The following is a 13,596-nucleotide window of genomic DNA, read 5'->3' as shown; positions in this document are numbered from 1 at the left end:
CGAGTCAATCTCTCCTCAATGACAGTCCTGCCATCCCTGGAATCAATCTGATAAACCTTCGCTGTACTCCCTCAAGAGCAAGAACATCCTTCCTCAGAAAAGGAGACCAAAACTGCACACAATATTCCAGAAACCAAAGAGAAAATATTGGAAAATCTCAGCAGGTCTGGCAGCATCTGTAGGTAGAGAAAAGAACTAACGTTTCGAGTCTAGATGACCCTTTGTCAATATTCCAGGTGTGGCCTCACCAAGGCCCTGTATAATTACAACAATACATCCCTGCTCCTGTACTCGAAACCTCTCGCAATGAAGGCCAATAAGCCTTCTTTTACTGCCTTTTGCACCTGCATGCTTACCTTCAGCGACTGGTGCACAAGGACATCCAGGTCCTATTGCACAGTCCCTTCTCCCAATTTACAACCGTTCAGGTAGTAATCTGCCTTTCTGTTTTTGCTTCCAAAGTGAATAACCTCACACTTATCCAAATTATACTGCATCTGCCATTGGTTTGCCCACTCACCCAACCTGTCCAGATCTTGCTGTAGGATCCCTGCATCCTTGTCACAATTCACCATCCCATCTAATTTGGTATCATCTGCAAACTTTGAGATGTTACATTTTGTTCCCTCATCCAGATCATTAATATATATTGTGAACAGCTGGGGTCCCAGCACCGATCCCTGTGGCACCCCACTAGTCACTGGCTGCCAATTTGAAAAGGACCCATTAATTCCTACACTTTGTTTCCTTTCTGCCAACCAGTTTTCTATCCACCTCAATACACTTCTCCCAATCCCATGCGTTTTAATCTTACACAATAATTTCTTATGTGGGACTTTGTCATCCAATTTGTTGGATAAATTATTTTACCTGTAATGCAAATGCCAAGTATCCCTCCACACCTCGATGATTCACCACATCTTCTAAAGTCCTAACTGTGCTGCCCAGGTAAGAATTGAGGATCTGAGAGGGCAACAGACCCACAGTGGAGGTGACCAAATACTGCACCGTCTCCAATTTACTAACCTGAATAAAATACCAAAAGCAAGAGTTAGCATTCACAAGGAAGACATCATGTTTGGTTAAGCATTATTAAACATTGGTGTATTGAGAAATGTCAACAATTATTTTTTTTTAAATGATCAATTGGCTGTCCCAGATTAGAAATGCAGCCAACAGGAGTTCTGCCCACCTGGGTATAGCTCTGCATGTTACAGAGGACCTCCTGTGTGTTGCCTGTCATATGTGATATCCCTACAGAGGCCTCCTCCTTCCTTTTACTCACGTATGTTCCAGTAATGGAGCTGGGCTGGGAAGAGTTGTGGGAACCTAGGCCTGAATTTTTAAGAACACACCCCCACCAACTCCAGCAGTCCCGAAGCCAATTAATGCCCAAAGAGTGTTGCTTGGCATAAGGTGGGACTTCGGCCCTCCCTTGGGATGAATTCCATCTTGGAGAGCTGCTAGCCAATCAAATTGGAGCCCGGAGTCCAAGGTGGGAGGGTCTGGGGTTGTGAGACCCGCCCTTCTGTTTTTTTCCTATATCCCAAACAATACAGTCTAGAAATCCGGCGTTGGTGCAGGTGGCTTCAATGCCGCTTTTCACACCCACCCGCCTTACCTGATATCTGGTCAAATTTCACCCTTTATGTTCTCACAACTAGCTTTCCCACTTATCTTTGTATCATCAGTCTGGCTACAATACAGTTGGTCGCTTCATCCAAATCATCTTGTACATTGTAACAGTGACTACACTTCAAATTTACTTCATTGGCTGTAAGGCATTCTAAGACATCAGGTGGTCATAAAAAACATTACATAAATCATATTTTTCATTGATATAGATTGTAATTAGCTGAGGCCACAGGGCTGATCCCTATGGTCCCCCACTAGTTACAGACTGCCACTATGAAAATAACTCAATTATCCTGACTCTGTTTCCTGTTAGTTAGCCAATCCTCTAACCTGCGCTCTTGTCTTATGTGTGGTAGTACCAGGTATTGCGGTACCTGAAAGGCCAACGCCATTGGTTAAGACCCTGGAGTCTACCATTGGCTGTATGATGTAACTCCGCCCTGAAGGCGGGGTATAAGAGATGGTGCCGTCCCAGCAGCCTTCACTTTCTGTACCGAAGCTGCTGGGGTAAAGTTCTAGTGCATTAAAGCCTCAGTTACTGATTACCTTCGTCTCGAGAATAATTGATTGCGCATCATTATGCAATAACCTTTTATGCAGCACCCTCTTGAACATTTTTTTGGAAATCCATATACATTACAGGTAGGATCCCCCCCCCCCCTGTTTTCTGACTACAGAGGCGGCTCGCCATTGGCTGTCGACTGGAAGATGGGATCTTCCAGTCCTGCCAATGTCTACAGCGTTTTACATGGGGGAACCCGGGCCGGGGTTGGTGGTCACCTTCTGCAGGACCAGAAGATTTCACCGGCAGAAAGGGCTGGAAAATCCCACCCTACATCGTCAGGTTCCCCTTTATCCACTCTGCCTGTTACAGCCTCAAAGAGCTTTAATAAATGTGTCAAGAATATTTCATAAATGCATGTTGACTTGGCATGATTGTATTCTAATTTTCTGCATATCTTGATACAACATCTTTAATAATGGATTGAAACATTTTCCCAATGACAGATGTTCAGTTAACTGGCCTATAGTTTCCTGCTTTTTGTCTCCCTCCTTTCTTAAACATATGCTGTTTTCCAATCTGTTAGCACCTTTACAGAATCTAAGGAATTTTGGAAGGTTACAACCAATGTATCCATTATCTTTTCTTTAAGACACAAGAATGCAGGGAACAGGGATGTCCCTCCGTGCCCTTGCCACAATAGCGTTCCCATCCCCACCAGCAAAGCACTCAACAAACCCAGTGGTAACAGCCACGCTCCGGACATGGAACCAGCTAAGGCAACACTTCAGTCTGGCCGCAACGTCCACCATGACCCCCATCTGCAACAATCACAGGTTTGTGTCCAGCCACAATGGACGCCACCTTTAAAAGGTGGAGACAGGACAGGGGGACATTGACAGTGGTGTAAACATGGACGATAGACTATTGACACTAGAAGAACTGACAGAGGTTTCAACTGCCCAAAGGGAATGAATTATGGCACCTACAGATCAAAAACTTCCTCCGTCAGGAGACAATGACTTATCCACAGTCGCTGGGACACTCATTAGTAGAGGAGCTGTTGGACATGGGTGACTTAGGAAGGGGGACCTGCAAGGACCTGTATGGGCGACTGTTGGAGGAGGCATGTTTCCCGCTGAATAAGACAAGGGAAAAATAGGAAGAAGAACTAGGGACAGAAATAGGGTGGGGACATTGGAGCGCAACACTGAACAGGGCAAACTCCACCTCCAGATGTACGAGGCTAATAAGCCTAATGCAGCTAAAGGTGGTGAACAGAGTGCACCTAACCAGAACCCGAAGGATCAGGTTCTTCCCAGAGGTGGAGGACAAATGTGAACTAGGGAGGCCCAGCCAACCACACCCACATGTTCTGGGCATGCCCCAGACTTGTCGGGTTCTTATGACTCAATTTGTTGTGGGATTCTAGAAATAAATTTGGAGGCTAATGAATATTGCACAGGTTTTGGAGCAAGCTGAGTATCTGATTAGAATAGGTAGCAGGGAGGTCCAAGCCAAAGGATAAAGATATTCACTGGGAGCAGAAATAAGAAATTCATGCAATAACTGACTTTATCCTATTGGATTTAGATCAGCTTTCATGAATCCAGTGAACAGTCTGGTCCTTTGACTTCAACATTGCTGTTCCCTGAACAGTCCATTTGACATATCACTTATTTTAAAAACTGAGGACGTGATTTTACTAAAACGGAACAAAGGCGCACAGCAAGGGCTTTTAGCCGCGTGTTTCCCGGCGCTCACAGCACCAAGAAACACATGGCAATAAAACGTCACTCGCACTATTTAAGGGGCCTCAGCATGGAACGTGTGGCCGAGGCCATAAATAGACACGTTTTGTGTACTGAGGAGCTCCGCTTGCAGGAACTCCTCAGTATTGCGAGAGATTCCTATGAATCGCAGAAAGTCTGTATGCAGGTACATAATGTAATAAGAAATGGAATGTTAGCGTTTATTGCAAAAGGACTGGAGTATAAAAGTAGAGAAGTATTGCTGCTATTGCATAGGGTGTTGGTGAGACTACATCTGGAGTATTGCGTCCAGTTTTGGTCTTCGTATGTGAGAAGGATGTGGTGACATTGGAGGCAGTTCAGAGGAGATTCACCAGATTGATTCCGCAGATGAAAGGGTTGATGTATGAGGAGAGATTAAACAATTTAAGATTATAATAATAATCTTTATTGTCACAAGTATACGTACATTAACACTGCAATGAAGTGACTGAAAAGTCCCTAGTCGCCACATTCGGGCGCCTGTTCAGGTACACTGAGGGAGAATTCAGAATGTCCAAATTACCTAACAGCACGTCTTTCGGGACTTGTGGGAGGAAACTGGAGCACCCGGAGGAAACCCACGCAGACACAGGCAGAACGTGCAGACTCCACACAGACAGTGACGCAAGCTGGAATCGAACCTGGGACCTTGGAGCTGTGAAGCAACAGTGCTAACCACTGTGCTAATGTGCCGCCCACTCGGCATTCTACTCGCTGGAGTTTAGAAGGATGATAGGGGATCTGATCGAGGAGTATAAAATACTAAAAGGGATTGATAAAGTAAATGTGGACCAAATGTGCCCCCTTGTGGGATAATCTGGAACAAGAGGTCACAGATATAGGTTGAAAGGCGGTAGATTTAAAACAGAGATGAGGAGGCACTACTTCTCGCCGAGGATGGTGAATTTGTGGAACTCGCTGTCCCATAGTGCGGTAGAGTCCGAATCATTAAATGGTTCAAAAAGGAGATATATATATTTCTGATGAAAAACACATGTTAAAGGGATATGGAAAACAGGTAGGGAGGTAGCTTTGAGACCAGGAAGAGATCAGCCATGATCTGATTAAATGGCAGAGCAGGTTCAAAGGACTGAATAGTCTACTTCTGCTCCTAATTCCCATGTTCTTATGCCATCCGAGGCCCTCGACATGACCCTGCCACCCCCCCACAAGCCACTCGCACCTCCCCAATACCCATAGAGGGCACCGCATCCCGATCTCTAACGCACATAAAATGCCAGCTTGGCACCTTGGCAGTGCCAATCTGCACCCTGGCAGTGGCTATGCCAGCTGGCAGTGCCATCTGGGCACCTTGGCAGTGACAGGCTGACACCCAGGTGGCACTGCCAGCCGGCATAGTCACTGCCAGGGTGCAGATTGGCACTGCCAAGGTGCCAAGCTGGCATTTTATGTGCATTGGTGATAGGGATGCAGTGACAGGCTGACACCCAGGTGGCACTACCAGAGTGCTAGGCTGGCAGTACCAGGATGCCCGGGTGGCACCAGCAGTGCCAGGGTACCACCTTGCCCAGAGAGCATGCACCTGGGGCTCGCTGATCCCCTGGGAGAACCCACAAGTGCCGTTCAATCTGGTCCCCATTTCTGGCGACCAATACTGAATGGCGCTCGCCCGATGTCCCTGAGATGAAAGAGATTGATCCAACGCCTCGGGTGACTCAGGAATCTGCACATCAGGGGCTGGTTTAGCACAGGGCTAATGAGCTGGCTTTTAAAGCAGACCAAGACAGGCCAGCAGCACGGTTCAATTCCCGTACCAGCCTCCCCGAACAGGCGCCGGAATGTGGCGACTAGGGGCTTTTCACAGTAACTTCATTTGAAGCCTACAATAAGCGATTTTCATTTCATTAAAGTCTCGCTTTAATATGCAAATTTGTTTTAAAATAATCACACCCACAATGGGCAGAATTTACATCGCAACGTCTCGCGAGATCGCGTTAGATCTCCTGGGGGGTTGTGAGCTGGGTAGATCCCCGGAGTGGGGTGTCCTGGCTTCTATCGGCCACTTTGCGCGGCGGTGAGCTGCCTTTCAGGTGCGGCGTGACCGTTTGATCGCGCCCTGAAGCTTGGTGTTTGTAAAGGAATAAAAATTCAAAGTCAGAAGTCCAGAGTGGCAATGTGCCTCACACAAATTTCCCCCATATCTCACTGCTTGTTCAATCCAGTTCGGAAAAAGCTTATAACTCTGGGTGAAATGTCACCAAAATTTGGCATGAAAACCGGTGCGAATTCCGCCGGCCCTGGCGATCGCTGGAATACAATTTCTGGGCACTTTGGGGTGCATGAAAACGCTGCACCTAGGGCAACACGGTGGCACAGTGGTTAGCACTGCTGCCTCACGGCACCGAGGTCCCAGTTTTGCTCCCGGCTCTGGGTCACTGTCTGTGTGGAGTTTGCACATTGCCCACGTTGAATTTCACCAGCCATTTCTTGGACCACTCTCCTAAACTGTCTAAATCTTTCTGCAACCTCTCAGGCTTTGCCATCTTACCCACCAGCTGGCCAGCTAACATCATCCCCATTTGTGTTCCAATAGAATAAGCTTGCTCACAACTGCCGTGACAAGTGAAGATGGGTGGTGGGCTGCTAGAGTTGAAGATTCTGACCCCATTTGAGGAGAGAACCATGGAATTCACATGGGAGGAGCAGGGGTAGGCCTGTGCTGAGAGCGAAGTGGGTCTGCGAGAGAAATGTGAGGAGCCACTGCACGTTCATCCAGATGATCAAACTCAAGTGAGTTCTGTGCAACCCACACCATTGCTCTGGCCATGCACTAATACCATGGGTGGAATTCTCTGTTAGCCGACGCTGAAATCGGGAAACGCGATTGGGTGGAGAATAGCTTCCGAAGCCAACATCGCGGCAGACGCCAGTTTGACGTCAAATCGGGATTCTCCGGCCCCTCCAAAATGGCATAAATGCGGCACTCGCTACGCGGTCTGAAGGTCAATCAGGCATATCATTAGCGGGCCTGATGCCCGATGCTGCGGGGCCTCCGCGATTCGCAGCCTCAGAGGGGCCAATTTCCCAACGCATGGTACACTTGTGGTTTTAAAACACTTGAAACTGACGTCCTGGCTGCCGAGTGAGAGAGAGGAGGTAGGAAATGGTGTGGAGTGACTGCCGGCTGCCAGCCCGGACACCGGCCATGCTGGCTGCGGCGGGGGGACCCCTGCCAGAGAGGAGGCGAGGGGGGGGGGGGGGGGCGCCGAGCAGCCGGGGAACCCGCCGCAGAGGACTGGGGCGGTGCCCAGGCACCGACCACCATTACAGCGGTCATCTTGCTGACCACTTATCCCGGCCCCTGGTTCTAGAGTGACATCGGCCGCATGGGTGCGCCCCTCCCTCCCCCCCCCACCCGCCCCCGAACACCCCACCCAACAGGCCAAGGAGGAGGAGGAGGAAGAGGTGCCATGGAGGCATCGCATAAGGACCCGCGTGTACCGACAGCGCATGTCATTTGAGGACCTGCTGGACCGGGCATGCAGACGGAGACTGCAGATGAGCAGAGAGTCAGTGCGACACATCTGCCAGATAATGCCACATCTGGCACCGCAGGGGTATGGGGCAGGACACCCACTCCCGGTGACTGCCAAGGTTAACCGTCGCCCTCAAAATCTACGTGACGGGTCCTTCCAGTCGCCAAGTGGAGCCCGCCGAGGAGAGCTGCTGCGATGTCCAGGTGGCTCTGGCTGCTTATGAGAGGGCAGCCCTGTCCTGGGCCTCGGCTCCCGCCTGCACAGAATGCCCCAGGCCTTGCACACACTAACCCATAACTGACACCGTCGCCCCCATTGCCTCCACCGCAGACGCCACCCGTGCAGTTTCCGCCTGGGTGGCATGCGTGACTGGCATCACCTCCAGCTCCTGCACGCCAATGGACCCCTCCACCTGCGCCCGCAGGTGCTGGACGCTCGCCCTCATCCCCTCCCGTAGTCCCTGGGTCTCTGTCTGCATCTGCACTGTTGGTGGGACTGGATGTTCCAGAAGCCTGGGACCCGACTGGGCGGCAGCTGGTTCCTGGGGCCGGCCTGCCCTACAACCGTCCGGCCACTCAGCTGCTCCTACCTCACCTGCTGTACTGGACCGACTGTGTGGTGTGCACCAGATGGTGTCCCAGGAGCCTCTTCACTAATATGCCCAACCGAGGTGTTGGAGACAGATATGACAGGAAGTCTGTGTCCTCCTCCAACCCGAACTCCGGGGTGTCCTGGGTCTCGGGTGGAGGGTTCGGGCTGCTCGCCCCGTCAGTTCTCGGCCATTTGGGGGGCACCGGCTCTGGCTGGAGGCGGGGAGCCCCGGATGGCCCGAGCCCCTCTCCGGCAGGTTCTGTAAGACACAAGACGACATGTACCGTTAGACAGCCAGCTGGGGTTGGGGGGGGGGGAGGGGGGGGGGGGGGGAGTCCAGGTTACATGTGTGTGGGGGGGGGGGGGGGGGGGGGGGGGGAGGGGAGAGGGGTTGGTGCCAGGGGCACAGCGCTGCCTACTCGCCCTGGTCGCCCAGAGGAGGTCGTGCAGTTTCTTCCTGCACTGGATGCCAGTCCGGACGACTTGCCAGCACCAACGGTGCTGACCGCATCTGCCTCCTGCGCCCAGGCAAGGCGAACGGCGGCGCCTGGTTGCCTTCCTCCCAGGTCGGGACACATGGTCATCTGCCTCTCCTCCACGGCTAAGGGCTTCAGCTGCATTGTGCAAACAATGGTGGGCCTCCAAGACTCGCATGTCAGTGAGGCTTCTGGAGCTCACTCCAACACCCATGGAGGGTCTCCAGCTCAGCGTCCCTGAACCATGGTGCTGCTCCCCTTCCAGCCATTTTCTGCGAAGGTGTGGGTGGGGGGGGATGAATCGTGCGGCTGTGGCGTATGAGACTCATGTGCGGCAATCATGGACCCGGCGAATCTGGCGCCGTTTCACTTGAAAACGGTTGCGTTCAACGTGGCCATGGTGCTAGCCCATTTGGAGTTACTGAATCGGTGCAGCTGTAGAGCAGTTTTTGCTGCTGTAAAACACCACATTTCCCACGCCGGCATCATCACTTAGTCTCAAAACCGGAGAATCCAGCCCCATGTCTCTTTCCTTTTTAAAAATAAATTTAGAGTATCCAATTATTTTCTTTCCCAATTAAGGGGCAATTTAGCCTGGCCAATCTATCGAACCTGTACATCTTTGGGTTGTGGGGGTGGAACCCACGCAGACACTGGGAGAATGTGCAAACTCCACACGGGCAGTGACCCAGGGCCGGGATTCGAACCCGGGTCCTCAGCGCCGCAGACCCAGTGCTAACCACTGCGCTGCGTGCCACCCTCCCCATGTCTCTTTCCTTGCAGGACCATGACCCGATCAGCCTGGGCAATCCACCAGCAGTGTCCCACTGCTCACTCTGGGCATGACTTCGGAGGACATATCGGAGGAGTATACTGGCGATGAATCACGCCATCACCCGCACACCTCGGTGAACGGACTTAGCAGGCAGGCCTCTGGGTGACCCTCTGGTGAACATCACGTGGAGGCAGAAACATCCCAGGGATCAGACAGTTAGAGGTCTGTTGGCGGGGGACATAGCTGTGCCCCAGCCAGGTGCTGTGCCTCTGGACATGTTTGTCCCTCAGCTGCTGGAGATGCAGAAGCAGAGCCGGGAATACCAGGAGGAGTTGTCAGCGACTCCTGTGTGGTGATCCACTGTAATAGATGTAAGGTAGGACCTGCACTACAGGTTCGCCGGTAGCTCCTGCCGGCTGGCTCCGCCCAGGGAGAACTGTATAAATATGCATGACCTCCAGTGCCCTGTCATTTCACCAGCTGCAGCAGGAGGCCACGCATCTGACTGTAATAAAGCCACAGTTGTACCCAACTTTAGTCTTTGTGCAATTGATCGTGCATCATCCTGCGACTGAAGGCCGAAAGGAAGAGTCCTAAAGCCTTCTGTCCAAGAGACGATGCTGGTAATGTGCCGCATGCAGACCAACACAGCAAGAGTGGCATCCATAGTGGAAGCCTGGGGCAAGAGGTCAGATACACAATAGCAGAACTCTGAAGCTCAGTCCCTGAAGTCCACGGCTAAGGGCTTCAGCTGCATGGTGCAAACAATGGTGGGCCTCCAAGACTCGCATGAAAGTGAGGCTTCTGGAGCTCACTCCAACGACCCCTCCAACCCATGGAGTAACCCAGGGGCCCATGTGAACACAGAGGAAGGAGGATTCACTGGAGCACAGCTTCAGGCCTTCCACCCAGGAGACCCAGAGAGTGTACAGTCAATCTGAATCCCCCCTTCCTGTGACCAGCGCAACTCAGGCACAGTGGGCAGAACAGGGTGACGCTACAACACCAGTGCCATCCAAAAGTATACCTCTAGGTCTCAGCCATCTTGAGGGCGCCCGCCAAGGGCATCTAAGGCATCAGGGAGTGGAGACAGCAGGCCGCCTCCATCTCTGATGTGCATTCTGCAGACAGATGTAGTGGGAGGGTTTGGCAGGCTAAGGAATTGTTGGGGCACAGCGTGGGCACAGGTGAAATTAGACACAGATAGTTGCGGGACACTGACACTTCCAGATTTTTGGAATGCCACTGAATTAAAATGTCATTGTTGCTCACCACTTTAACGCATCAGAATCTTCAACCCACCTCCCAGTGGCATGAAGCTTCGCTCCGTCAGAACAAAGAAGTATAGATTGGGTGGATTAGCCATGATAAAAACGCCTTCCGGTTGCGGCTATGCGGAGCGAAGTCGCACATTCGGCGGCTCCCGCAAAAACGGACTTTTGGGCTCTTTTCAGGGCCCCCAATGGCACTTTATCGAATTTCCCAGTGTGGGAAGGAGTCTATAACAGCTCCCCGTCAGTATATGGCTTCAACTAGGAGCGGGGCGACAAGAAAGGTGGTGGCGGACCCGAAGAAGGTGCGAGGGAAGAAGGACAAAATGGCGGCGGGCGGAGACCAGGCAGCGTGGATGCAGTGGGTGGAGGAGCAGCAGGAGGTATCCAGCGCTGCTTCAGAGAGATTAAAACGGACCTGCTAGAGCCGATGAAGGCTTCTATTGATAAGCTGCTGAAGACACAGACGGCCCAGGGGGTGGCGACCCGCGAGGCTCGACAAAAGATCTCTGACAATAAGGACGAGATCTTAGGCCTGGCGGTAAAGGTGGAAGCGCACGAGGCGCTCCACAAGAAATGGCAGGAGCGGTTTGAGGAGATGGAGAATCGGTCGAGGCGGAAGAATCTGCCGATTCTGGGCCTCCCAGAGGGGCTGGACGGGCCGGACGTGGGGGCCTATGTGGTCACCATGTTGAACTCGCTGATGGGTGCGGGGTCCTTCCAGGGGCCCCTGGAGCTGGAAGGGGCCCATAGAGTGCTGGCGAGGAGGCCCAAGGCTAACGAGCCTCTGCGGGCGGTGCTGGTGAGGTTCCATCGGTTCGTCGATCGGGAGTGTGTGCTCAGGTGGGCCAAGAAGGAGAGGAGCAGCAGGTGGGAGAACGCGGAGGTTCGGATATACCAGGACTGGAGTGCGGAGGTGACGAAGAGGAGGGCCGGGTGCAATCGAGCGAAGGCGGTGCTGCACAGGAAGGGGGTGAAGTTTGGCATGTTGCAGCCGGCGCGACTGTGGGTCACCTACAAGGACCGGCACCATTATTTTGAGTCTCCGGAGGAGGTGTGGGCCTTCGTTCAGGCCGAGAAGTTGGACACAGATTGAGGGTCGGGATGGGCGATTGGGGACTGCGGTTGATATGTTATGTTTATTTTTGTTTCGAGGGGAAGGGGCCTTTGTATTGCTCCGGGTTTCTTTTTCTCTGTGTTTTTCTCTTTCGGGTCAGTGAGGATGGCTGGGGCGGGTTGGGCACTGATTTGGTTGGGTTGGTCGGGGGGGCTCTTGGAGAGGGGTAGGTAAATGGAACAGGGGAGGTGGACGGCGGTGAGACGGGGCCCCGCAGGGGAGGAGGAGGCCCGAGTCAGGGGTGAGGGGACCGGGCCTGTAAAAGGAGCTACTTCAGAGGTGGCGGGGCCTGGTAGGTGGAAAGCGCGGGCTTTTTCCCGCACTGAAGACTGGAGGGGGCGGGGCCGGGGCTGGGAAGTGAGGGTTGTTTCCGGCGCTTAGAACGGAAGGGGGAGGGGGAGAGCCTATGGATGGGGACGGGAGAGGAGGGTGTGCCACACAATGGGAGGAGTCGAAGGAGAGGCGGGAGTGGCCGGGGTCAGCAGGAGTCAGCTGACTTGCGGAAGTGCAATGGGGGGAGCAAATCAGCTAGGAAGGGTCCTAGTCGGGGGTGGGGGGGAATCGAGTTGCTGCTGCTATGGTCAAGGAGGAGCTGGAGCGAGTGGGGGGGGGTCGAGATGGGGGTATGCCGCTGTGGGGAACGGGCCAGGTGTGGGGTGCGGGCGCATGGCTGGCCGAGGAGGGGTCATGGCTAGTCGGCGGGGGTGGAGGGCGGGTAGCCCCCTGATCCGGCTGATAACCTGGAATGTAAGGGGACTGAATGGGCCGGTTAAGCGGGCCCACGTGTTCGCGCACCTGAAGGGGCTCAAGGCGGATGTGGTTATGCTTCAGGAGACACACCTGAAGGTGGCAGACCAGGTAAGATTGAGGAAAGGGTGGGTAGGTCAGGTGTTTCACTCGGGGCTGGATGCCAAAAATCGAGTGGTGGCGATCTTGGTGGGAAAGGTGTCGTTCGAGGCGTCGAGCATTGTGGCAGATAATGGCGGTAGGTACATAATGGTAAGTGGTAAGTTGCAGGGAGAGAGGGTGGTACTGGTCAATGTGTATGCCCCGAACTGGGACGATGCGGATTTTATGCGGCGTATGTTGGGTCGGATCCCAGACTTCGAAGTGGGGGGCCTGATAATGGGGGGAGACTTTAACACGGTGCTGGATCCGGCACTGGATCGCTCCAGGTCTAGGACGGGTAGGAAGCCGGCGGCGGCTAGAGTGCTGAGGAGGTTTATGGACCAGATGGGAGGGGTGGACCCTTGGAGATTTGCAAGGCCGGGGGCAAGGGAATTTTCATTCTTCTCACATGTCCATAAGGCTTATTCCCGAATCGACTTTTTAATTTTGAGTAGGGAGCTGAGGAGTAGAGGATACTGAGTATTCGGCAATAGCCATTTCGGACCACGCCCCGCATTGGGTGGACTTGGAGATGGGGGAGGAGAGAGACCAGCGCCCGCTGTGGCGCTTGGAGGTGGAGCTGCTGGCGGACGAGGAGGTGAGCGAGCGGGTCCGAAGAAGTATAGAGAGGTACTTGGAGACCAACGACAACGGGGAGGTCCGAGTGGGGATGGCATGGGAGGCACTGAAGGCGGTGGTGAGGGGAGAGCTGATCTCCATTAGGGCCCACAAGGAGCGGAGGGAGAGGGAGAGGCTGGTGGGGGAGATGGTGAGGGTAGACAGGAGGTATGCGGAGGAGCCCGAGGAAGGATTGTTGAGGAAGATGCGTAGCCTCCAGGCCGAATTCGACCTGGTAACCACCAGGAAGGCGGAGCTGCAGTGGAGGAAGGCCAAGGGGGCGATTTACGAGTATGGGGAAAAGGCAAGCCGGATGCTGGCGCATCAGCTTCGGAAGTGGGACGCAGCTAGGGAGATCGGGGGAGTTAAGGACAGGGGAGAGAGTGTGGTGCGGATTGGGGTTGGCATCAATGGGGTCTTCAGGGACTTCTAC

General features: G+C 53.3%; 1 protein-coding gene across 2 annotated transcripts in view; it reads right to left on the bottom strand.

Annotated features, from left to right (window-relative positions):
* LOC140430881 (transmembrane protein 64-like) overlaps positions 1-13,596 on the bottom strand; it is a 76,442-nt gene that overhangs the window by 14,303 nt on the left and 48,543 nt on the right. The window contains exons 2-3 of one of the 2 annotated variants that reach the window (XR_011949575.1): positions 8,022-8,277; positions 871-1,026 (exon numbers count right to left, since the gene is read on the bottom strand). Coding sequence is in view for 1 of the 2 variants with exons in the window: in XM_072518657.1 (XP_072374758.1) it covers positions 871-1,026 (156 nt within the window). In the remaining variant the exon portion in view is untranslated. The remainder of the gene's footprint in view (positions 1-870; positions 1,027-8,021; positions 8,278-13,596) is intronic. The other variant, XM_072518657.1, reaches the window with a different exon arrangement.

This window comes from Scyliorhinus torazame, chromosome 10 (assembly GCF_047496885.1).
Source record: "Scyliorhinus torazame isolate Kashiwa2021f chromosome 10, sScyTor2.1, whole genome shotgun sequence".
Classification (NCBI taxonomy): Eukaryota; Metazoa; Chordata; class Chondrichthyes; order Carcharhiniformes; family Scyliorhinidae; genus Scyliorhinus; species Scyliorhinus torazame.
Note: the sequence above shows the minus strand (reverse complement) of the source record. Positions and strands in the feature narration are given on the sequence as shown.